Here is a 26,131-nt window from a genome sequence, read left to right as displayed (position 1 = left end):
TGTGTCTGACGCAAACAACGGCGGCGGTGAGTGGGTGTAGCGGACGGCGGAGAAAACGGCAGATAAAAGGTGAAACATATGGCTGCTGTTAAAAGAGACGCTATGGAAAATCTACTTTTGTCACATTTTATCCACGTTCCTCCAACATTAGCCTGATTAAAGTTGGATTAAAATAAATGCATCCATGTTTGAGTAATCCAGCAATCAAGGCCAAGAAAATCCCGTTTTCACCCACCCCCTATCTCCACCCACTTCTCTGTGTTTGCCATTATTCCTAAAAAACAATCTACAAATCATACATGCACACATACGCTCAAGCCGTTATTATATATACTGTACAGGACATTTTTCAGCAATAGTCCTGGTTGCTATGGTGAACGATGATGTCACTCTAAAAAGGCGGGGCCAAGCAACTGAACAGGAAGTGAATGGATCTGTTTCTATTATGAAGCCGTTTTAAGTCAATAATGCAGTTTGCAATAGTCAAAATGGTTATAAATGATATAAATATGTTATAGTTTAATGTTAATCACCTTAAAAAAGCATAATTCAGTTTGATTTTATTTATGTAGCACTTTTAAAAACAACTTAAACCGCTCAAAGTGCTTCACATATACGACTTAAGATATGTTATAATGCTGTTCTCATGAAAAACAGACCTGGAGTTGTGTTTTATTTCATTCACACATGTTTGAGTCGCACTTTATTATTACCGGTAGTCTGTCTACATCTCTGAAGCTCAAAATGCTCTGTTGCACATTGTGATGTCATGAAGTGGTCGTTTTCAAGTTAATATCTCCTTTTTACCTTTAGTTCAGTATAGATAATTGGCAGTTCTAGGGCTGAAATCATCCAAATGATTCTAGAAATGAAGGGGTGTGGGGTTTAAAAAGACAGTGGAGCACTTCCTGTATTACCACATGATGACATCACAAGGAGGAACAGAGTGTGTTTTCTGTTTGAGAGAAGAACTCAGCCTAAATCTGCAGGGTTTGTGCGTTAAACATGTCTGAATGAAACAAAAAAAACACAACTCCAGGTCTGTTTGTGACGAGGAAACAACATTATAACAGATCAGAGAATAGTTTAATTTGGGTGTTATTGCATTGGTGTCACTGAACACTTCTGGAGCACTTGTATAACAGTGTATTAGCTAAAGGAGTGATAAACAGCTAACATGGCCACGGGATTCAAAGATGGACTCATTTATGCGCAAATACCTTGACCAGTGACGCATTTAAACCCTCCAAAAGGTAGATCTGGCACAACTCTCTACTAGTTCTGGGGTAAATGCTTCAATAACACATTAATTTGCGCTCACACTGCCCTCTTGTGGTTCACTTTTCAATCGTAGTACAGCACTTATGGTCCTATTCCTGATGCCACCTGACTCCATCCAGTCTTTAACCTACAAAACCGCAAATAGCATCAGTAAATCTTGTCTCATATGCTGAAAAGTTGTGTTTATTCAGAACCAAATGTTTGCATATGCTAAATCGGATCAAATATTAGTCCTATGAAACCCCAGGAACTTAGCTGCAGGAGTCAGTGGCTTATATAGTGTTGCAGCGTTCATGCAGGGACATAATTCTAGCTTTAGTAGCCAAATAAATTACAATAACTTTAGCAAAATATGGCTTGGGCAGAACAAAGTATACAGTGCTCCCAAGGCACAGCTAACGTCTGCGTTTTTCTGACAGTGTTGCATTGGTTTTGGGCCATCTTTGTGAGCGCGATAGGAAAAAATAGACGTTTATAAACTTGTAACGCCTTTCTAATATTTAGGAAGTTGTACGGTCTCGGTCGGAATGGGGCTGGACACTTTGGTTTAATTAGCTTGTCACTTAAAATACGCACAATATTCTCGTGAATTCAGTTCTTTGGCAAAGTGTAGCACATAGATTTAACAAAAACAGTGGGTAAAAATGTAGAAATGTTTTTATATTGGAGGATCTGTATTCAGGTTATATTCTAAAGGTTTTAGAATTACATCTACGCCTTGTTGCCAGTGCCTTAAACTGCAGATAGAGGGCGAAAACAAGTTTTAGATTCAAGTTTTCAGTATTTGAACAAGCCGTGCCTCATGCGAAAGCTCAAGAATTCACTCACTGAGCTGCAGAGGGCGCACTAGCACTGATTCATGATTGGCTACAGGTGAGAAAGAGTCTTTTTATGGACCCAAAAACCTAAATAAACCTAAACTTAGGATTGAAACCGGCTGAAATGTGAAACTCATGTGACGCTAGTTCTGCTTTCTGGTTGGTTAATCGTCTTGAGAAACAAAACACCAAATTATAGCATGAAAAAACGGTCCGTTATGTCCAATATCTTTTGTAACTAAGAGTAATTAAGAGTCATATTTGAACTGAACGTGTTTACCTTGTATTTAAGGTTTAAAATCACAATCTTAGACACAATTTCTGAGTAAAATCGCATCTACATCCACACCAAACTTTCCAAGGACACACATACGAAACAAGGGCGTTAAACTTCCCCCGCTTAAGTATTACTTGGTGAAACGCAGCGTGCAGAGCGGGGACTTGTTTTACAGCGCCCGTCACTGTTGCCATGGCTGCGGTGCACGACTGAGGCTTTGAACTACTGTCCAAAAGCCACACTCACCTGATTTGGCACCACCTGTTTCAAAACATTCAAAATAAAAACTGGCACCGAGGACGTCGTGATGAGGCCAGACATAGACGTTTTTCCATATGTTTTGATGGAAAAGAACATTACGCTGTGGTTATTTTTGTCTTGAGAAGGTATAGGTGGTATTTAAGTGTGATTCGTAAAAGTATTCCAGATAGAAGTATTGGTCAGTAGCAAGATAAATAGTCAGATCATGTTTAAGGCAGTAGTAGTAGTAGTAGTAGTAGTAGGAAGTAGCCTTGGGTGCCGCCATTATTTTGCATGCGGCTGCCAATCTTGACAGCAAATAAGTTCTACGGGGATTTACAGAGTCGTTTTAAAGCCTCACAGAGAAACGAGGCAGTGTTGGGGAAAAAGGGCGGGGCCAAATAAGGTCAGTAGTAGCAGGAAAAACTAGAAATACGGTAGTTCTGGTGTTTAACTTGTATGAATGTGAGATTAAAACCAGGAGTGATTGTCAGGGTGCTACGGATGGGACAATAAGCTATAATATCGTTTATCGTGATAAAAAGGGTTGACAGTAATCGTTCCTGGGACTTTTATATAACCGTGAGAATCGCTAACAAAGATAATCGCCATTGTGTCACCAGAATGTGCAGAGAAAAGCTACTTCTCTTCTGGATCATGTTGTTTTTACTTATAACAAAGATGGCGTCAAGAGCCAGTTTTCCCTGTTGTTTATGTTGTACTTTAATGTTAAAATATCACAAAAAGTAAATTTACAAATGTTGAAACTGGTCATTTCTACCCGTATGAATGACAAATCCCGATAACTGTCAATATTACAACAAAAATCGTCTTTTTAACAACATTCATTTTGGCTTCACCCTGTATCATCTGTATTAAAAATGATTGGCCAATAGGAGGTTGTGATGTTGTGACGTCATCCGAAACGTAACATTAACAGCTGTTTAAGTGCGGAACCTGTTCATAATATTAAAATGATCATTATTCATGGACATAACATTTTAAAACTGTTAGAGACTTTAATAATTAGCGTGATATTATTGTTAATCGCAATTATTTTTACATCAAATTTCTATATTGTCCTGTGTTTACAAGATGCATGAGTAGTGTCAATGGTGTAGTAGTAGTAGACGTAGTAGTAGTAGTAGTAGTAGTAGTAGTAGTAATAGTAGATCAGACCCTCCAAACTGTCTAATCCAACCCACGTTCCAAATATTTGTATATTTTCTCTTGTTGAGTTTATCTGTTCCTTGTTTAGACCTGGTGTTAGTCTGGGTTAGCACTAGTTTAGTCTTGGTTTAGTCCTTGTTTAGTTCTGCTTTAAGTCGAGCAACATTACTACAGTAGAAGAAGAAGTAGCCTACAGCCGTTTCAAAATAAGCCCAGGCTTTTTCCTTGGAGTATTGGGACATTTTTGGTTATTTTTGGCTATATGATCAGATTTGAGCCTCAGAAGATTCAATTTAATCACGTCTATGGCAAACTAAGTACTTAATGTTCCCTTCTGTTTATTTATTGCAGCTATTTTTTTTATTTTATTTACAGTTAGAATATTTTTTGCGTTTTAAATCTGCTCTTGGGTTGTTGCATCAGTGGCATAAATAAGTTTCAATATTATCGTTTATCGTCTATATTTACTTCAGCAATATATCGAATTTCAAAACGTGTTATCGGCCTAGATATGCGTATTGGGACATTTTTGGTTATTTTTTGGCTATATGAGCCCCAAAAGATTCAATTTAATCACTTCTATGGCAAACTAAGTACTTAAGTGTTCCCTTCTGTTTATTTATTGCAGCTCATGTTTTTTTTAACAGTTAGAATAGTTTTTGTGGTTTAAATCTGCTCTTGGGTTGTTGTATCAGTTTCAATATTATCGCTTATCGTCTATGTTTACTTCAACGATATATCGAACTTCAAAATGTGTCTGTGACAGGCCTAGATATGCCCAGTCCTTTTTTTGTGGAGTATTGGGACATTTTTGGTTATTTTTTGGCTATCTCATGTTTTTTTTTAACAGTTAGAATAGTTTTATTTTTATTAAATCTGCTCTTGGGTTGTTACATCAGTCGCATAAATGAGTTTCAATATTATCGTTTATTGTCTATGTTTAATTCAGCGATATATTTTTTGGAATACTGGCACATTTTTGGTTATTTTTTGCCAATTTTTTGCTATTTTTTGGCTATTTTTTGGCTATCTTTTGGGTTTTTTTTAGCAGTTAAAATAGTTTTTTTGGTATAAATCTGCTCTTGGGTTGTTGTATCAGTGCCATAAATGAGTTTCAATATTATCATTTATCGTCTATATTTATTTCAGCGATATATTTTTTGGAATATTGGCACATTTTTGGTTATTTTTTGCCAATTTTTTTGCTATTTTTGGGCTATTTTTGGGCTATCTTTTGGGTTTTTTTTAGCAGTTAAAATAGTTTTTTTGGTATAAATCTGCTCTTAGGTTGTTGTATCAGTGCCATAAATGAGTTTCAATATTATCATTTATCATCTATATTTATTTCAGCGATATATCAAACTTCAAAATGTGTTAATGTTCCTCTGCAGACACAGTAGCAGTTGTAGTAGTAGTAGTTGTAGTAGTAGTAGTAGGTCATTTTCCTTCAAAACAAGTATCCACTTTTACCAACTTATAGCAACAAGAAATAATGCATAAAAATAAAAATCTATCGCTCGGTGCTTTGTGGAAAATCCAAAGTAAATCCGGCCTCTGCCTCTCCGCCTCCTGCGCGTTTGGATGCCAGGTTCACCGCGGGTCATCCCCCCTCTCCTCCTCTCCACTTCACGGGGAAGGAACCACACTGCTCGGAGATGGAGTACCCCCGACCAAACCTCAGCCCATCGACCCATTGTCCCATCCTGGGCCTCTAATGGAAGTCCCGGGCATCTAGACGTCTCCCCCGCTCCAACACGGGCGTCAAGTCGAGCTCCAGTCATCATTGAAAAACAGCACGCCTCGCACCCCCTCCCCTCTCTCCGCTCACCCCTCCCGTCGCTCGCCTGGACTCGGGCTTTTTGGGAACATTGCGCGCGGGGCAGATGCGTCCAGATGAGTCCAGATGAGCACGTTCTAATTTGCGCCGGCCCAGGTTAATGCGCTGTCAGTGTGCACCCCCGAAGGATCAATAGCTTTATTTCCCTAAAACGCCGCCATGGTGAGACCCGAACGGCACGGGGCGCTTTTAATACCGCCGTAGTTCCAAAAGCGCCGTAACTTGGGCCCGTATCGATCCGTGCCATGCGTGGAACTACGTGCCGTCTTCTGGGGAAGGATCTATTTGTGTCACCCTGGGCCGCGGATGGGGACGAGGGGGGGTTCACTCGAGGAGGAGAGTGCTCAGCCAATGGAGGATGCCAAAAACATCAAAACAGCCATGTTTACAGATTACCCAAAGGGAAAGCAAATTACAGCAATTATGCAGGCTGAGGGAATACTGATATCAGCGCGTTACCTGCGTGTCAGAACCAGCCAATAGACTTTTTTTAACGAGGCGGGCGACATATAAAACAGCGCACTTTGTTTGATTGGATGGTCCCAACTAACTACAGGATTGTAACAAAGCAAAGGCTCAGACATATTTGCAGAACAATGCAGTCGACGAACGAGGAGGTTTCAGATTAAAGGTTCTATATTACACAAAAATTGACTCTTATGAGGTTAAAATAATGCTTCTCACCGCCTCAAAAACAGACCTGGAGATGTGTTTTGTTGTTGTTTGTAACACTTTATTATTAGTCTGTCTACATCTCCAAAGCTCAAGACGCTCTGTTCCACCTTGTGATGTCATGAAGTGGTAGTTTTCACATTGACTAAAGCAAAATTTTAACTCCAGTTCAGTACAGATTGGCAATTCCAGGGCTGAAATGATCCAAATGATTCTAGAAATGAAGGTGTGTGGAGTTTAAAAACACTGTGGAGCACTTCCTGTATCACCACATGATGACATCACAAGGTGGAACAGAGTGTTTTCAGTTTAAGAAGAACTAAATCTGCAGGGTTTGTGTGTTAAACATGTGTGAATGAAACAAAACACAACTCCAGGTCTGTTTGTGATGAGGAAACAACATTAGAACACATCAGAAACACGGCTCTTTTAAGTCACACGTTTGTTTGTTCCGTTCACATCAAACTGTGGCGTCTGCATTTGACCCAACATTAAAATATTAACCTCAGGAAAAGCGGGTGTAGCAGGTGTTAAAGTTTGTGTGGGAAGCGGAAAACAGGAAACGTGCCCCTCCCAAACTTCACAATCAAAAATGTTCCTTCAAGAATCAAACCTTCATGGACCGTGTGCCGCCTGTGACACAGTCAACACAACAGTAACACAATAATAACACGATAACAATGTCACCCAGTCAACACAACAACACAATAATAATGTCACCCAGTCAACACAACTGTAGTACAATAATAATAATAATAATACACAGACTTATTGAGTTTATACTAACACGACTAGATCAGAGAAATGAGGCTAATCTTTTAGTCTGTTCCCCAAATCCCATTAAACGTCACTTCTATATCCTCACAGCTGTAAATACAAGCTTATGTAACTACTACTACTACTGCTCCTACTACTTTTACTGCTACTACTACTACTGCTGTTGTTACAAAACCTTGTATTTATTACTACTACTGGTACTACTATTACCGTTACTACTGTCACTAGAAGCTCTTAATACAACCTTTTATAACTGCTACTGCCACTACTACTGCTGCTGCTACTACTACTGCTCCTACTACTGTTACTGCTACTACTACTACTACTGTTGTTACAAAACCTTGTACTACTGGTACTACTATTACCATTACTACCGTCACTAGAAGCTGTTAATACACTACTACTACTACTACTGCTGCTGCTACTACTACTACTACTACCTGCTGTTAATACATGCTTAACTACTACTACTATTACTGCTACCACCTGCACCTACAAGATTATATAACTACTACTACTGCTGCTGCTACAACTATTACTACTACTAGCAGCTGTTAATACAACTTTTCATAACTGCAACTACTTCTACTACAACTACTACTATTACTACCACCACCTGCTGTTAATACAAGATTTTGCAACTATAACTTCAGTCACTAATCCTACTTCTACAGTCCTACAGCCAAACAATGGAATTACCACTTGAGCGACACGGTTTCAGGAGTACTTCTAGTGCATAAATATATTTCTATTGTTTGCATCTCATTTCTAGAAGTACTGTCAAGGTCACGCTCGAAAGACTTTTATAAACACGACCCGACTGAAACCGTATTTCCAGTCGAACTTTGTCTAACAAGCGTGTATGTTTTGTATTGTTTCGTATTGTATTCGCTCCAACAATAGCAATTCGTCAGCAGTAATCAGACTAATTTACCTTACAAGAAACCCTTTTACCCTCTCCATGTTCATCTCATACATCACATCCCACACCACAAACCCTACAGCCGCAGACTCACCCAAATTGCAGCCTTTTGTTTGCAGCCTGTCCTGACATATTCATGACCGGGGCCATAATAGTCAGATTCCTGCTCCGGCCCCCGGGGAGAACCGGCAAAATGGTGTCAGCTCCAATTACTGCGCGGCACATAGAGGTAAATCAAAACTGGTGCCGTGAACCCTGCACAGGCTGCACGAGACAGCAGCCCTGTCAACACGAGCAGAAGAATGGGAAATGCATAAGAACAGACAGCGGTATGGGATAGGATGATGGCTTTCTAAATTGGTAATAAAATTCACCATGGTACTACAACTGCTCCTGGTATTACTCGCAGTATTGGCGGTTTATGGGTATTGAAGTGTTTTGTGCAAATAGTACTGCTACTATTAATAACAACAACAATGTACTGGTGCCTTTCTCAGCTTAACCGGTAAAGCAAAGCAAAGGTGAGTTTATCTGTGTAGCGTAATTCGTACACAAAGTAATTCAAAGTGCTTCACAGTATTTCTACTCAATCAAACGCTAGTCTTATTATTGGATGTGTTAGCTTCAATGTCGTTAGCTCTGCCCTTCAGACAAATATAAAGCAGTGCTCGTTTTGTCCAGTTGACGGATTTTAATTCTTCTTTTTTGTCTTATTCGTTACTAGGGCTGTGCAAAAATACCAAAATATCTATATATCGTACTGTTTAATATAATAATACAGTATTGATATCGCGGGCTGCTGTATCGATATATATTTTTTGTATATTTTACCAAATTATTCTGTCACAGCTCTACGATTGTGTGGCCATTTGCTGTTTGAGTCACCGTTTTCATGATTAAAACTGGTGTATTTCATATTATCTTTGCACAGACAGAGGTTTAACAAAAACTTTTAGTCGATATGTTGTGATGTTTTAGTCGTTGAACTGCACATGTGTCTGTGTAAACGTAAACGTGGAGCTCGTATAAACTGCGGATGAATAATATCGACCGGTGATGTTTTCTTCTCGTTAGTCACGTGTTCATTCATCTCCAGTAAACGGAAGATAAACGCACCATTAATGTTTAGTTTTTGTGAAAATGTGGCTGATCATTAAGGGTCACGAAAGCCTTTATTTTTCACTGAATCATATTGAATTCATTTGAAATATATCGTGTTGTACTGTATCAAGGTACGCATCGTGTTGGCAAAATCTTAATGATATCCAGCCTTATGAGTTGCTATAGTTTTACAATTATAACTACAAAATGTCTCCTTGGGGAAACTGTTTTTGCATTTGACCCTCCTTTCACATTCACATTTTTAACATCATGAATAGCTTCCATATTTCCACAACTGTTAAAGTATTGTCCTTTTTTATCAGTGAAAACAACAGCGATCTAGAGGAGATCATCAGGGAAAAGTCTTATTTTTCTGCACATTCTGGCGATTATCACACATCATATTATATAAAAAGCGCCGCAAATGATTATCATCAACCCTTTTTATCACGATGAACGATATAATAGTTTATCGTCCCGTCCCTAGTCCCCGCTGCTCCTGATCAGATGCCCCAGCTTTCTTAAAAGGATGGGTCAAATGTGGAGGACAAATTTCCCAACGGGGGACAATAAACTGTATCTTAATCTAAACTTTTGCGTCCCTAACAGTGAAAAAAAGTCTACAGTGTAAGAGAAATCTGAATGCGTCTGGTTAGATGAAGGTTTACAGGAGTAGATGTGGTGTAGCCGTGATGTTTGAACCTAAAACGTGGACAGTGAAGATGGGTTCGCTGATGCTGAACTGGAGCTGCGGTGGAGGTGGCATTGAAGGAGGGTCAAATGCAAGGAGACACGACACCTACTCTGAAGAAAAAAGGAGGAAACTCAGAAAGAACAAGCAAACTCCCACAGAAAGAGTCAAACCTGGAACCTTCTCACTGTAAAGGTCAAGTTTTAGCTTCACAGCCCCCGTGCTCCTCATCGTACTTACATAAATCGTTTTTCTAACTCCACTTCAGTGACCACTTATGTTTGTACGTTTGTATTTGTACTATCATCACAACCATGTACTTCTACTCAGTCTACTTCCTTAACTACAACTACAACACAATACTTGTACAATCACAAACAGCTTTTCTCCGAGTACTCCTGTTCTCACTAAACCCGTCACAACACGCACTATATCGACTTATCATTGGACACGTGACAAAAGGAACGATCATTTTAGGGGTCAGTATTAATCACAGGTACATTTCATTCGAAAATTGTGTTTTTTCTCTGTACTACAACGAGATGAGAGCTTTTGAGAGTGGAATTATGAACTTCTGTGGCTTCTATGACGATTAAGTGTTACATTCTGGGTTTTTTTTATTATTTATTGCTCATTTTTTTAACAATACTGTACATGTAGAATACTTTTTTTGGACATATATCTGCTTTAAGGTTTAGTTTAAATGTTATTGCTCATCGTTTATAGTTACTTCAGGAATAGTTACTGCTACTCAGAACACAATTTACATCACCACTGATCATAATTACCACAACTACTATACTCATATCTGACCTGCTCCACCAGCACTAGCAGTAGTAGTACCACTTGTACTTCAGTCCTATTCAAGTGCAGGTCTTTCTTAACGCACTGTACATTATAATTTGAAAAAAGAAAACAACGTTATCTGGGGAAGACAAAAGGGTCGTTAGTTCCCCTCGCATCGATTGTCTGTAGTGTTTTGTGCGTTTTGTGTTTTTGCATTGCGGTGGAGCCTTTGTGTCGATGGCGGCGAGTCTCGGGGCGGCCCGTTGCTTTGCTCGTTGGGGTCTATCTCAGCAGTGCATAGCCCCGTTTCACCCTGGAGTGCTGCAGAGCTCCTGCCCAATAAAACAGGCTGCCTCCCCAGGGCCCCTCCCTCAAGCCTCCAGTCAGCGCTTGTTTTTGCACCATTTATTTAGTGTGACACATCTCCAATTAAACTGTGGAGGCTGCTGCATTCCCCCCATAACTACCTCTTATACCTCCCCATAGACTTTCTGTCACACCGCGGCCGTGGATGAGAGAGTGAAAGGCAGAGTTAGTGCCCATTGAGAGGAGGAGGGAGAGGGATCGCGTTGTGCCTGCCAGCTATGATCACAATGTCATTTTCCCCTCAGTGGAGAGGAGCCTCCGCGGAAAGGTGCCCTGAATTATAATTATCAAAATATTGAACAAGATAATCATCCCCTTTAAATGGTGCTGCCACTGCACTGTTTGAGTAGACGCTGTAAAGCCGTACAAGAGCCGGATCGGTGTGTTATGACGTGTTATATTCATTAAAAGTGACGGACAAACGCGTGTTGTTACTCGAAGGCGATTCTAGTTTAGTTTAAAGAAGTTTGTGTGGGGCTTTGGTGAGGACGGACCACAGAAAACATTATTAAACATGAAGGATATTGACTTGTACTTAACACAGTCTGGAAGGTTTAGTTACACTCAGAGCTTCACATTAACACAGGAGAATATGGTCTAAATATATAGTCTAAAAAAGCTGGTACGTCACAGAATCATACATCATTCCACATTCATTGTATTAACATGAATATTTAAGAGTAACTATGGGCTGCTGGGTAAAAGGATGGCTTATATACAAGTACAGATTAGTTTATTTTTTAAATTTGTGCCACTGCTGCCATAGTCTTCCCTGGAAAGTTTCAGAGACACTGATCCTTCTGTTAATTTTATGATGATTATTTTTGTTTTGATGTGTTGTTTTGTGTGATTTTAATGTCTTTTTTTATTCCGTAAAGGCAAAGCAAGTTTATTTATACAGCAAAATTCATACACAAGGTAATTCAAAGTGCTTTACAGAATAAGAAATACTTTAAAATCACAATACAACAAATCAAAACATAAATTATCATCATTAAATTAACATTAAAAGAGAAGAGTGCAGAATAAAAACCTTTGTCATATGCACAGATAAACAGAACTGCACTTTGAATTACTTTATGTACAAATTGTCAAATAAACTTTCCTTTCCTTCTAAAAACAGCTTAATTTCCCTTTGATTCTCTTGTGTTCATCTTATTTTTAAACCTTACCTTCATTTGTGGGAGTCTCATTGCCACCTGGCTCTGCCCACAGGCCCTTGCAGACACAGTCGCAGGAGGAGTGACTTTGTGCGACCCCGGTGGGTCTGTGGGAGCGCAGCTGGTGGGGGAGCACCCAAACGCGGCTGAGCCAAGAGCGAGGCCAGGGCGCCCCCCGAGCAGCTGGGAGGGGCGGAGCGGCCAGCTGTGAAGCAGCAGGACAGTACAGCGAGGTGAGGAGATCCAAGATGCCACTAAAGAAGAGACACAAACTGTTTTAGACCCCACTATAACATGGAGTACAGCCCAAATAAATGCAGTAAAAGTACACGTGGTAAACCCATACCTGAGCCACATCTGCTCCTCTCACAGGCTCTCATCACCTGCTCAGGACGATGGAACAGTCTGTGGCCCCAGAACGCCAGCTCTGCTCCGGACACACATCTGCTGTGCCATCTGTGCCCTCCCCTATGACAGGTAGAGCCCGCGCCTCTGGAGGGGCAGGGGAGCAGGACGTGGAGGTAATTTTGGGTGTAAATGTGCTCTGGACCTCTCCTGATGCATCTGGACAGAGCACAGGCTGCAGCGGGGCACGGTCATTAGAAAGGGAGTGAGGGGAAGCAGATGAAGACACAGCTATTAGCCCAAGCTGTCATGTTAAGACCAGCCTACGTGCTATAAGAATGCGACGGAATGTCTATTAAAGATTCTTCCATTTTATTATCATGTACAGTTATACAATGCCAGAACACCAAATGTGACCACTTCAATGGGGTGCAGATGCAAAATATTACAACAGCCATATAAACAGTTTGAGTTCCTCCCCTTCAGCTGTTGTGCATATGGGATCAATAATGAATGCACCATAAAACAGATATCAAGCCAGTGATATAAAACTGCACAACCGCTGGTACTGTCAAATTAACAAACCCATTGGAGAACATTATCACATTTTATGTTACATATTGGACAGTAACAATCTTCATATTAACATACAACGCTATTTGAGTGAAGAAAGATGGATCTGAATTGAAACAGGTTGTCAGCATTAGGACTAAAAATAAAAAAAAAACATCTCTAAGGTGTGTTCGTCACCACTTTGCAGTCGATGGACAAGAGTGAGGTGCTCGTTCAAAGAAAGAGCCTACTGTAGTGGAAACATAAGTCAATATTTCAGGGTGTTATGTCATAATTTAGCTCATGTAAAAAAAACAAAAGACGTTACCATGATTCAAATTGGACTATTCCCACTAACACAGAAACACAGGTTCTAGCAGTGTCGCATGCTTTACCCATAGCTAGCATTCAAACTTGATTTTTTTGTCGGGTCACTCCGTGTAATCGCGGTTATTTTTTATCTTTTCCATTTTTACTCAAAACAACTCTTACAGTGTCCATGTCACCATCGATTAGATCCAAGTCCACAGTTGTACAAGTGAACAAAAAAAAACAACAAAACATTAAAAAAATTAAACAAAATGTGCTGGATGAGTCATAAAAAACATTGACACATACACCTTTATGAAATCAACAACACATCTTTAGGACTAGTTCTGTCTTATACAAAGTTAGCTTGATCTAAAAAGCATAAAATATATTTGTACATAATCACATACGAGAAGTGTGTGTTTGTGTGCGTGTGTGTGTACCATGGCGACACAGGAAGTTCCTTATATGGTTTCGAGAGGTCTCCCTACTGCTGGCATTATTGCTTCGTATTGACGAGGACCGACAACGAATGCACCGCGATTGACGAGTCGTTTTTTTCTCAACATCTTACACGATATCCGGAAATTTTAGTTAGTTACGCCCATTTCGACAATCAACGCAATGCTCAAGAATAAGGCAGTTCCATTTGTAAGGCGTTGCTGCTTCTTTGAGACAGATGGGACTTAATACATGATCAGGCGATTTTTTTGTGTGTGTTTTTTTTTATAGGCATGAGTCCCATATGGAGAGAGAGACAAGGGGGGGGTAATGTGTAACGGTTGAAATCAGTCTTGTCAGTAAACCAGGGTTTAAAAAGGTTGCTGTAACAATCTTTTCATTGCTGGTAGTTTCCGTACTGGCCCTGCGAAAAGAAATGCACAGGTTTTAGGTCAAAACAGGAAAGCGGCTTTAAAACATAATAATGCTTAACAAGTGCGATTTTAGGTGATGACCAGCAGGTGGCAGCATGACATCACAACTGAGCCGAACATGTTCCCTTTTAAAAACATTCCTCACTGGATATAAGCTTTTATGTCAAATTCAGCATTGTCGTTTTTGGTTTTCGTTTGCCAAGCATGCTAATTTGGGGGCTTGATGTCACACATTCTACCCCTGATTGAAACAAATTATTCAAAAAACAACAAGAAATGAAAGGAGCAGGTAAAGGAAAAGTGAGAAATGTATATCATAATCATAAAGCAGCTTAAGGCCGTAGGACAAAAACAAAAAAGTCTAGGGTCTTCACAGCAACCATTACCTTTGCTTCTTAACAGAGCTAGTCAGGGGGTTCAAATCTCTGGTCTTTATTTCCTCATGTGCCCCTGAATGTTCAAAGATAAAGACATCAAAGTGCGGCGGTGGTCCCACACGAGACCACAGCAGTACACGGCACACACATACACCCCCATTTAGTCACAATCACCTTTAGTTTTAAGTTTACCCAAGTATTTATCACAGTATTCTGATTAGCATTATGCACAGGGTAAATTAACAGTGCCATTTCTACGCTAATGTGTTTTATTTGTGGCTAGCATACTCACCTGGTCGTAGCCGTACGGGCGCTGCTGTTGTCCCTGCGGGGGGCCGGGTTGAGGGGGTCGGTACGCACCATACTGCTGCCCCTGCCCTTGAGGATAGTTTGGGTACTGGCCTGGAGCGCTTTGGGAGGGACCTAAGAAAACAGAAACGCAAAATGTTCAAAATGTATCGTTTTAAAATACTGCACTTCTTGCATTTCTATTTTGGGGTATCAGTTTTTAAAAGCTGAAGCTTCATTACGGTTACTTGATCCTTACCCTGCGCTGTGTCTTTATTAGAGTGAGGTTAAAATCTACAAAAATGAGCGCGTCACGTTGGAGCTCGGGCTTCCATAATGCAACGAGACATCAATGATCTTCATTAAAACCAGCAAACCAAACATCACTTAATCTGCCCATATTCAGAGCAACAGTGATTCTCGGAGGTGGAGAGGAGTGGGCAGAGGAGAGGGTCTGGAGTCAGATGTGTCCCACGCAGCATCGTTAGGCTGTGCTAATGCCTTCTGCTGTTGAGCGTAACCTTGTGGGGGCCGCGGAGAAAAGCGCCCCGTGCCAGATGGAGCTCACCTCACAGCCTCTGCCTCTGCACGCGCTCATTACCGACAGAACGCCTTGGCCAACGCGCGGCCTGACGGATGGAAGGCTCCGCTGAAAACTGTGATGAGGAAATAGACGACAGTGCTGCGTATCACGGTTTGTGTTTGCTGTGGGCATAAATGGGAATGAGCTTTGGTAAACGGGCAGCACTGTACCCACTTTTGTCATGTAACTGAGTCAAATTTGTGTTGCCCTTGTACAGATGTATTGTAAAAGCAGCTCTTGGTCATAATAAGACTGCTTTGTGGTGTCTGCATCCATTTTATCATCTGCAGAAGTGTGCTGTTAGCATGTTAGTTGACGTTTACATTAGCGAGACAGCAAAACTCCACTCTGGCCTCTGAATAAACGCGTAGGAACTCATCATGGTGAATACTCGGGATGCTAGGAACCACTGCAAATCTTAAAATTAACTCTTCTGTCTCTTTTTTCATGTTTTTAAGACAATAAAAAACAGCTACAGCACCTTTAATGGTAAAACTCATTAACAGTCCCGTCATTTTGATCATCAGTTCTCATTTGACCCATACTTGAATATTGCTTTTGTTATGATGGGCGATATTTTAAATTGGCAGAGAAACTGAAGCATCTCCTCACCCAGACACAGATCGTGCAAGGCAAAAAAAAACAAAAGAACACACCAGTATACAGTCTTAAATTTAGAGTTCGCTTAAATCAGTAACTACCTGATGAAAGAGGTGTTCAAATCCTCGTAGATGTGGCACTTTAGTTGCCGCGACAGTGGTTTGATTATTTATGCTGCAAATATATTAGTAATGTTTTGCAGTTTTCATTTCGCCAACACCTACTTACGTAAATGTATCATGCAAATTGTCCTAAGGGTTTCTTGGATGTTCAGAACCAATTTTAACTGAATCCTGTAAAACGAGAGGCTTAGAATACACATACTAATGATGAAACTTTGCTCCAAGGGAGAACTTAAAAAGAAATAAATTGTGCTTGAAGTTGGGCTTTGGAGTTGTGCAAGGTCCCTGAGATTTAAAGGGAATTTCAGAGTAAAAACATGGTGCGAGAACAATTAACTTAACAATTAATGCTCGTAGCTTATTCTTATGCATTTTGTATTGCTAAATTAGAATTGCTTCATCAAAAAAATGTTGAATGAAGTTTTGAATCCACAAAACTGCATAAATTGTACTAACAATCTGAATTATTTATTAACGCAATTAACTAGAATTCACAAGCTAGTAAAAGTATGCTAACAAAAAATGGCAGTATTTATAACATTTAATAATTGGTATTCAAACAAGAGTTTTAGCAGCCATTTCAAAATTGCTAAAATGAAAAATACCTCAATAATTTTGTTTGTCTGCTCCTCATGCTTACGCCCTAAAGCGATCTGTTTCCACTTTGCAACAACTGTGTGTCAATTCAAACTAAGGCTCGGTGAGAAATACTAATATGGAGGTAGAAACGGTTTGTGATTACCCGTCTGCCAAACCCCAATCCTCCCGCCGTTCATTAAAGCTTCTATATTCTGCATCATTCAGGCTTTGAGAATAACTACTATTTGACATTTAAGACTGTGTTTCATTTGCCTGGGCTCCTGAAAACACAGTTCAATACTTAGATTACAAAGATGTGAGTGGATTAGCCAATTGGAAAAAATATATCACGGGGGCTGAAAAACATGGTGAACTTCTGCAAAATCAACTCCGTGAATCTGAAGTGACATAAATTTGATTAGTAAATTACAGGTGACCAATGAGCGCCTTCGTTTCACATGTCACTGAATTAAAAAAAAACAAATCTGATTCCACGATCATGTTTGACCGAGTTTGAGACTCGACAGAGGACGTGGGACCGGATCAACACCAATACAGAGAGAAATCAGTCTGCATTTGTCAGGTGTTTGATGTTACAGAACTGCAAATAAAATCACGTAGGGCTGCTTGATTATCAATATTATAGTCATGTTTACACTGAAATCATCATTTATCCGGAGCCTGTACTTTCATAATTACCCTGTAGTATCATATGAGTATAAAACTAATTTTATATCATGTTTGTCTCCAGATTTTAAGCATCAAAACAAGCGCACATATTATTCTGAACAGAAGGTAATTAATTGTATTTTCGATATCAACATTGAACATAGCAATAATTGAAATCGCAATAATAAATTTGAATCATTGCACAGCTCTAAGTATGTTTAATAGAATTTTTAAATATAGAAAAAGCCCACTGTGGCCAGCAAATCAGTTTAAAGGGAAGCTAACTCATCCTGGCAAACACTGATGGCAAAAAACAACTAACTTTTGGTCAAGATTTTGCAAACTGTAAACAAGTAAGTGATTATAAGTGAACAGAGACACACAGCAGTTCATTATTTTCTATTGACACAACCTCTACTGTCCATTTCCAAACCCGTATTAGGGACTTTACCGTAGCCTTGTTGCTGTGACGGGTAGCCCTGTTGACCCGGGTACTGCTGCTGAGGAGGGTATCCCTGCTGCTGCGGGGGGCCTTGCTGGTACGCCTCCTGCTGCTGACCGTACTGTGCGTTACCTTCACCGAGCAACACAAAACCACATCAGATTGTATCGACTATTAAAATACAGCCACCAACAGACACACAAGCCCAAAGGTTTGTTGAGAGTCACAGATTAGCAGTAAGTATTATGTTAGTCCAAGATCTTTTTCTTTTTTTTTAGATTCATGGGAGCTGACTAATGAGATGTTAGTATGCAATCACAATAACATTAGTAGTACTAGCTAATACTATACTATTGCTTCCTAGTTATCAATGATTGCATTCATCTCTACATGAGCAAAGCATGAGAATTAGTAAAGATAAAGATGAAGAAAAAAAGCAGAAAAGCAACTCAAGTATGGCCGAGTTTGTATTTTAATGTAAGGGGAAATGTTTTAGTCTTAATTTCAAAGCTAATCCATCTTTAATTAAAAAAAATACTTTTACCAAAACCCAGAAATATCAGTTTGGATTGATCAGTAAATTGTCAGAGTAGCCTTCTTATTTATTAAGCATGAATGTCCTTGAAGTCTCCTTCACACCAACAGGTGGAGCTGCTGGCACAACTGGGAACTGCTATGACGCTGCTAAGATGTGTTGATGTGTCTGTGAATGCTAGTCACAAAGATTCAGTCGTCTTCTGGACAGATTTGTTCGTCATCTCCTCAGTTTGATTTTGTTTTTGTTTTGGTACTCCTACCTTCTGATGCTCCCTGTCCTGCATGACTGTACTGGTCCCCATAGTAGTCTTCCTGCCCCGGATACTGCTGAGGGGGTCCTATACACACACAACATACACACAAGTAGACCCAAGGTGATGTGGGTGGTGTAAGGTGGGAGTAGGGGGTGGGTAGGGGATGATTATCTTTCGGTGCCTGATTATTTTCCGATTCTATAAATGTGTGACGTCCCTCTCTCTCGCCAGTAAGCCTGTGTTGATTGTCCAGTAGTGAAAATTGTGAATCAACCACGTCACAATAGACACCCGTCCCTACATTTTTGAGATCTACATAATTCTACGATGTCATCTGAAACCAAGCATTTCAGTTAAATCAGAAAGTCAAGGAAACAGGGGAATCAAATAGAAAGGTTGAAAGGAAATGTTAAAAATGTGTTGGATTAGAAAGAAAGCACTCATTCTTAAAAGCGTTCACACTGATTGGGCTCCACAGGGTATACCTTGCTGTGGGGGTCTGTAAGGGGGCATTGGTCTCTGGCCCATGACATGATTGCCCTGGTTGACCTGCCCCATCATGCCCATGGGGGTCTGCTGCCCTTGGTAATGTTGCCCTCCGCCACCAGGGGGCATGTTGTACTGCTGCGAAGGAGGCTGCTGGTGCATCATAGGACCTGAGGAAAACAACAAGATCAAGAAAAACTTGCCCAACAGGTTTGAAACAACTTCAAATAATCGATACCTGATATGATTTACTGTGGCTTTTTCATACCATGATGGACACATTATTGGAAAACTCTGCCTTTCAACACTTTGTTTCTGTACTACTCCTTTACTTTCCAGTGGAAAAGTATGTTAAGATGGTTAACAGAGTACAACCATTAACACCATGACCCTTACAGACAGTCTAAGTAGCTCTGAGTGAAATGGCAAAACAATTAATCTTTTTAATATTGATTACCATAATCTCAATTTTCGATTCACTAACTTTTCATCATTTAACACAAAAAAATGCTGAATTTCTTCCTTCAAAGTCTGAACTCTACACCACGCCACCACTTCAAGATTGGCTGCAGACCTCTCACTTTAAAAAAACTGCACATTAATACATATAACAGAATAGACAGAATCTCAATCTTCATTAAAAGTCGATTAACTGCCTCCCCTAAGTCCCCTAAGTGCTCAAAAGATGAGGGTGTAAATGTCTTATTTACCTTGGTTTGGCTGCATGTTCATGTTGGGTCGTGGCCCGTAGTTTCCCATGGTTTGTCCCTGGGTCATGTTCATCTGGCTCTGTGCGGGCATGCCCTGTGAGGAGGGGACCGTGTGGTTGTATCCGCCCATAGAGCTATGGCTGCTGGGGGGCATGTTCATGGAGCCGCTCGGCATGTTGGGAGGCTGGTTAGGCCCAGGACCGGGGCCTTGCATGGGCATGTGATTCGGGCCTGTGAGACAAAACAAGATGTTTGTTAGCTGTTAGTTGATAAGGACACCATTATATACAAAATGTGGATAGAGAGGTCATCAGAAAGACACTACAGCAGTAATAGTTCACATCAAGTACCACCTAAGACATCAAGACTAAACAAGGTCTAAAATATGACAACACCAGTGCTACAGGACCATTGTTTATTAAGACAAATGTTAACAAGAGTATTTGTCCACCGTAGGGTTAATAATGATCCATCATTATCATTATATACACACACACATAATATACAGTGTGTGAGTAGACTACAGTATGTATATATTATAGTATAGTAGTAGAGTAAAAAGCTAGAAAAGATGAACATTCAACTACATAAATGTCCAAGACCACAAGAGCTAGAAAAGGTGACATCATCCTTCCAGCGACCGACCTCCCTCACAGCTCTGTGGTGTTGCTAGGCAACCCCAGCCAGAGTGAAGGAGAAAAGGGGACGAGGAAAAAGAGACACACATGGGGGACACTCACCAGGCATCTGTCCATTCATCTGGTTCTGCATGTGTGGGGCAGGAGGGCCACCACTTACCATCCCCTCAGACGGCATGTTGTGACCATGAGGAGGCTGAGGAGGGGGGCCGCTCTGGTTCATCCCACCAGGGCCCATTGGCATATTCTGAGTGGGTGGCTGCACGCATACCAAGAAGACACAATGTCAGCTGTAATGACAATCTGATTGAGACGAATTCAGTGCATTAAATCAGGTTAAACACGACCCCATACAGAACCTTTGTGACACAAGATCTTTCTATCCTAGATACATTCATACAAATTAATGATGTTAATAATTAGTAAAGAGTTTAAATAATCATGTATAAGGGACGCGTTAACCATTTTAAGCGTTATTAGATCATCACTACAGTCTTGCACTAGTCCATACTCACGGCTGGAAGCAGAGACTGCATGTTCTGGTTTGAGTCTGCTATCGTGGCCAGGTACACCAGATTTCTGTGCAACATCTGCTGATACCTGGAAAGTAGGGCGACATTAAACAAATGAATCTGGTTATTTCTGACTATGATCAATCAATGTACCCTCAAGTTAGTCCCTTTTACTTACTGTGAACATTCTGCTGTCTTTCCTTTGCTTTGAAAGTCCATTATACACTGTATGAGCTGGTTGTTTTCATCAAGCAACTGGAAGATCAGACACAGAGGTTACACTGTGAGCTAGCATTACTTAATCAGGTTTATTTATTTATTAGCACTGATCTGAATATATTGAACAATGGATTTCACGGGACAATAGAAAATGTGTGATTGTGCCTTTCTGGGAAACAAAAGAGGGGTCTGGGCAGCAGCTAACAGTGTTCAGCTAACTAAACCGCGAGGCCTTCATTCATTTCTGTATAAAATCGGTTTGAGACGTATTAAACACACAGATGAGGCTAACACATGGCGCCTGGACTCCGCACAGGTTCATATTGAGCGCGCTTTGGCACCACGGCTCTGTTCTCGACGTGTTCACACTAAACACTTTGGCTGCGCTCTGCTACGTGCATTAGCTCCGATGCTAACGGCTCCAGCCTCCATTCTGCGACAGGCTAAACACATGAATTACCTTTTGTATCCCCGCGGGTGTTATGTCACCCTTTCCACGCTGCCTGTGAGGTGCAAACGCCACCGACATGGTAACACGGCGTGAATGAAACCCGGGCTAGATCATAAAAGTCAGAGGAAGCCAACACACTTCACACAAATCCGTACAACTCCGATCAAACAGTTCACAGAAGGAGGATGCGATTTTGGAATGGAGTGGTCCGTTTTAGGGGTGTAAATCTTAGCGCGTAGTTTAACCTGATTTTTGTTTTGTATTTTCGCACACATATACATTTTCATTCTCGTTTTAAACAATACCTGTGTAGTAAAATATTTGTGTGAGCTTATTTAGAAGATAAAATTCGCTCTCCTTATACTTCCATAAATACGGTTTTACCCATTTTTATGACATGGTACAGTCCACCTTCAGTCCGCAAGGCCAGGGGAACTGGACCGTCAAACAAAAGAAACCGGTCAAAATTATAAAATATTTCAAATGAATACAATTATATGTGTTTAAATAGCAGTCATAAAATTAACTAAGGAGGTTAAAACTATACATTGTTGCATTTGTTTATAAATATAATGAATAGAATACTACAAACGCAATAAAATAGGCGATATTTATTTATTTTTTTCTTCTCACAGATAAAAGGTTAAGACTGAATAAGACTAATTTCTTATATAAAACATGTAAAAGTGTGTTTTTGTACGTCTTGTTTACGTACGGTTGGTTTGTCCCGGGGTCAGAGTTCACGCGCAGGCGCAGTAGCTCTCCGTTTACAGCAGTGAGGCGGTCGGTGCTATCCATCCAGCTGAATCATTTAGTACAAGTCCTACTTCTTATTGTCATTGTACGTCTGCTATTTTTGCAATGGCGGCGAGGTATGATAGAGCTATTACTGTCTTCTCTCCCGATGGTCATCTTTTCCAAGTGGAATATGCACAAGAAGCTGTAAAGAAAGGCTCCACTGCCGTAAGTTTGGGATATTTTAGCACTGATGCTAAAGCTAACCATTGAAGCTAACAAACTAGCATGCTTTCTTTCATTAATCTCTATTGTAACTAGTTTATTGTAATTCATTGAAAGATAAAGTTCTATTTAAGCTGATTTAGTTGCTGCATACTGGTATTTATATCTTTTATTATGAAGAGCAAAAAGCACATTCAGTCTTGTCGCTGTGTCACTCATGTCATAGTTTCAGTTTCATTTAGACTTGACTCGGGCTTCTACAAACCATCACATATTTTTAGCTTTAAATTAAACATTATGCATTCAACAATTTGTACATGTAGACTGCCTGTGTAAGTGTATTTTACTCTAATGTTTAAAATGTTTCTGCTACCTGCAAATTACCTTCATAATTAAACTTTCTCCCCACCACTGAATATTCCAGTTTATGTCATTGCATGTATTTTGCAGCTTGTTATATTGTCCTCAAACAATGTCAATTTTCTTGTAGGTGGGAATCCGAGGTAAAGACATTGTTGTTCTTGGAGTAGAGAAAAAATCTGTAGCAAAGTTGCAGGAGGAAAGGACTGTCCGCAAGATCTGTGCGCTTGATGAGCACGTCTGCATGGCATTTGCAGGTACATATCCATATTTATATGTTTAAATACAGCAGGAAAAGTAAATCTAATTTCCTCGTACATATGTTATTAAAATATTTGTGTGTGCATCTCTTTTAGGACTAACAGCAGATGCTCGTATCGTGATAAACAGAGCCCGTGTTGAATGCCAAAGCCACAGGTTAACTGTTGAGGACCCTGTTACCGTTGAATACATCACACGCTACATTGCTACACTGAAACAAGTATGAAGAGTGTTATTTGTCATTTTTTGTATTGCCCTGGTTAATGTATTATTATTATTATGTATTTATTTATTTGTGTTTTTGTTTGTTAGCGCTACACTCAAAGCAATGGGCGCAGGCCATTTGGAATTTCAGCTTTAATTGTTGGCTTTGACGATGACGGGACCCCCAGGTTGTATCAGACTGATCCTTCAGGAACGTACCATGCATGGAAGGTTGGGGAGATCATTTTTTCTTTCCGCGTTTAATACTTTGCTCACAGTCAAAACCTCAAAAATCGAACTTGAATGTTTCCAACCATCAGGCAAATGCTATCGGCAGAAGTGCAAAGACTGTCAGGGAGTTTCTGGAGAAGAACTACACAGATGAAGCTATTGCAGGAGACAATGAAGCGATCAAGTTGGCCATTAAAGCCTTGCTCGAGGTAAAATGGCTTGGTCTGTGCATACTTATTAAGAGTCACTGGAATCTACACTGTTCTGTTTACACTTTAAAATGTCATTGCAATACATTTTGAAATTCATTACAGTGAAAATCTAATTCTCCTCCCAACTATCAACCAATGTTCATGTTTTTAGGTGGTGCAGTCAGGAGGCAAAAACATCGAGCTGGCAGTTATCAGACGGAATCAGCCACTCAAGGTATTGGATGGTTTATTTGTGTTTCAATGACTTCATTAATGTTCAATCTACAGGTGTTGGGTTTAACCATTATTTCATGATTTCATGCAGATTTTGGAATCCAAAGAAATTGAGACCCTGGTAGCTGAAATTGAAAAAGAAAAGGAGGAAGAAGCAGAGAAGAAAAAGCAGAAAAAGTCCTCTTGAAGCCATTGCCTGGTCCTTATGGCACTTAGACTACAGATGATTCTTTAGGTTTCAACAGGTGGCATCAGCGGGTTGGTCATATTTGTTTCATACTTGAGTGGTAAATTATAACTTGAGTTACAACAATATTCTCAGTTTTACATCCAGCTCAAGTTATGATTTCAAACTTTTACTCCACTTGTATGTTTTTGTATATTATCAAAACAGTCGATTGATGCATTTGTCAAATGTTTAAAACAGTTTATACACATTCAGGATCATAATCAAATAAATAATAAAATGGGTTTGTTTGTAAGTAGTGTTTTTATGATTTTTTTTTTGTACATTTAAAATTATGTGCTCTATAAAAACAAAATGTCAATGCTACTTTACAGTGCAATGTGTATTTAAAGAGTACTGCTCTTTAAATACACATGGTCAGCAGGGGGCAGTGTAACATGCTGTTTCTCTTTGTTCACCCTCTTTGATTTTCTAAGGAAAAAACCTGAGCCGTTCATTGTGCCTGTTCAATGCCCAGATAAATACTGGAGTGTGAAGGAGGGAATCCTGTGTAATGCCACATATCAAACTACAGACTGTTCTGTGCTAAAGTGTGAGCATAAAGTCTTTATTTTGGCTTCAGCTATTCTCCCATGAATTCCATTATAAAAACAAAAGTGCATACTTGTTTGTATAATAATCCTAAAATGAGCCGTCCTTAATTCTCACAAACTTTATGTCACAAGCATATTGCTTCATAAAGCACTCACCTCTCCTGCTCATTTAAAACAAATTAGCGATGAGTGAACACAGTGTCTAATGGTGGCCCGACGAGACCCCCTTTCGCTGCTTTCCTTTTTTATTTCACCCTAAATTCGCTTATCAAGCAACCGCTGCTCTGAATTCTCAACGACACAATTATGGCCGGCGGTGTGGTGGGGCTGCTGCTTAATGGGATCCTGGCCTCAGACCCCAGTGGGAACTTTCAGTGACTTTAATCTGCGAGCCCTTTGAAAAGTTGTGCCGTGCTGTGCTGAAGAGCCCCGGGGGTTCCCTCTGACTCTCACCAAAGACATAATGGTGAATGGTAAAGTCCTTCATTTAGAGTCATCTCCCCGAGCCAGGATTTCCTTTCCTGAGTGGGTGCCCTGGCTGTCTTGACGAGAGCAATTGCACTTTCTCTGCCATTTGTCTTGTTTGGGGAGACTTAACAGAGGTGTGTGGTGTGTCAGATGTCAGGGCACAATTAGGCAATAATGTTGTCACAAAAGTGTAGAAATAATTTGATTTGTCGCTCATTCATTTGAACCGTTAGAATCTGTGTGTTAAGAATAACTTAGACATTTTTGCAGTACCTTGAGAATACCCAGTCTCATCTGATCTCGAAAGCTAAGCCGGGTTGGGCCTGGTTAGGACTGGACGTGAGGCTACAGTGGCTCTAGTGCAGACTGTTGAGTCCTTGAGCAAGACACTTCACCCACTCCGCCTCCAGTATCGCAGTACATTTGTAAAATCTAAGCAGGTTGGTTGTGGTCAGCTCTGGACGGGAGATCACAGGGAAAACCAGGTCAGATAGTGGAGTGGCACTGGCTTTACTGCTGCGTCCTTGGGCAAAACACTTCACACAACTTCCCTCTTCTGTCGACGTACACTGAGGTATAAAAGAGAGTGGGTTTGTGAGAACGAATGCGGGACAGCAGATGGAAATTAGCGTGACTACAATCTGGTGTTTTTACTGCACGTATATCATGTTTGTTCATTACTGTCCCAACCAAATAAACAAATAATGATCATTTAAGTCGTTGTCAAGTGGGGAATCTGTTTTTCCGCTGCATAGTGCCAGAGTAGTGAGCTCTCCAGCCACAAGAGGAAGTGGAT

At 40.3% G+C, this 26,131-nt stretch overlaps 2 protein-coding genes across 4 annotated transcripts; one reads left to right on the top strand and one right to left on the bottom strand.

Annotated features, from left to right (window-relative positions):
- Positions 1-12,798: 12,798 nt before the first annotated feature.
- Positions 12,799-21,849, bottom strand: ss18 (SS18 subunit of BAF chromatin remodeling complex). 3 transcript variants are annotated; one of them, XM_033982341.2, is made up of 11 exons: positions 21,656-21,849; positions 21,155-21,231; positions 20,980-21,064; positions 20,567-20,723; positions 19,827-20,057; positions 19,116-19,286; positions 18,637-18,714; positions 17,849-17,971; positions 14,849-14,979; positions 14,566-14,629; positions 12,799-14,169 (listed from the first exon to the last, which is right to left on the bottom strand). In XM_033982341.2, the coding sequence occupies exons 1-10, from the start codon at positions 21,722-21,724 to the stop codon at positions 14,612-14,614; spliced, it is 1,140 nt and encodes a 379-aa protein (XP_033838232.1). In that variant the 5' UTR covers positions 21,725-21,849; the 3' UTR covers positions 12,799-14,169; positions 14,566-14,611. The 3 variants fall into 3 exon arrangements, with proteins under 3 accessions (XP_033838232.1, XP_033838230.1, XP_033838234.1); XM_033982339.2 differs by lacking the exon at positions 14,566-14,629; XM_033982343.2 differs by lacking the exons at positions 14,566-14,629; positions 18,637-18,714.
- A 521-nt stretch (positions 21,850-22,370) lies between these two features.
- On the top strand, positions 22,371-24,569 carry psma8 (proteasome 20S subunit alpha 8). Its single transcript, XM_033982802.2, has 7 exons — positions 22,371-22,609; positions 23,097-23,223; positions 23,323-23,447; positions 23,540-23,662; positions 23,752-23,871; positions 24,026-24,088; positions 24,179-24,569. The coding sequence occupies exons 1-7, from the start codon at positions 22,508-22,510 to the stop codon at positions 24,272-24,274; spliced, it is 756 nt and encodes a 251-aa protein (XP_033838693.1). The 5' UTR covers positions 22,371-22,507; the 3' UTR covers positions 24,275-24,569.
- The last annotated feature ends 1,562 nt before the right edge of the window (positions 24,570-26,131 follow it).

The sequence above is a fragment of the Periophthalmus magnuspinnatus genome, chromosome 17, assembly GCF_009829125.3.
Source record: "Periophthalmus magnuspinnatus isolate fPerMag1 chromosome 17, fPerMag1.2.pri, whole genome shotgun sequence".
NCBI lineage: Eukaryota > Metazoa > Chordata > Actinopteri > Gobiiformes > Gobiidae > Periophthalmus > Periophthalmus magnuspinnatus.
This window is presented reverse-complemented; position numbering and strand designations above follow the sequence as displayed.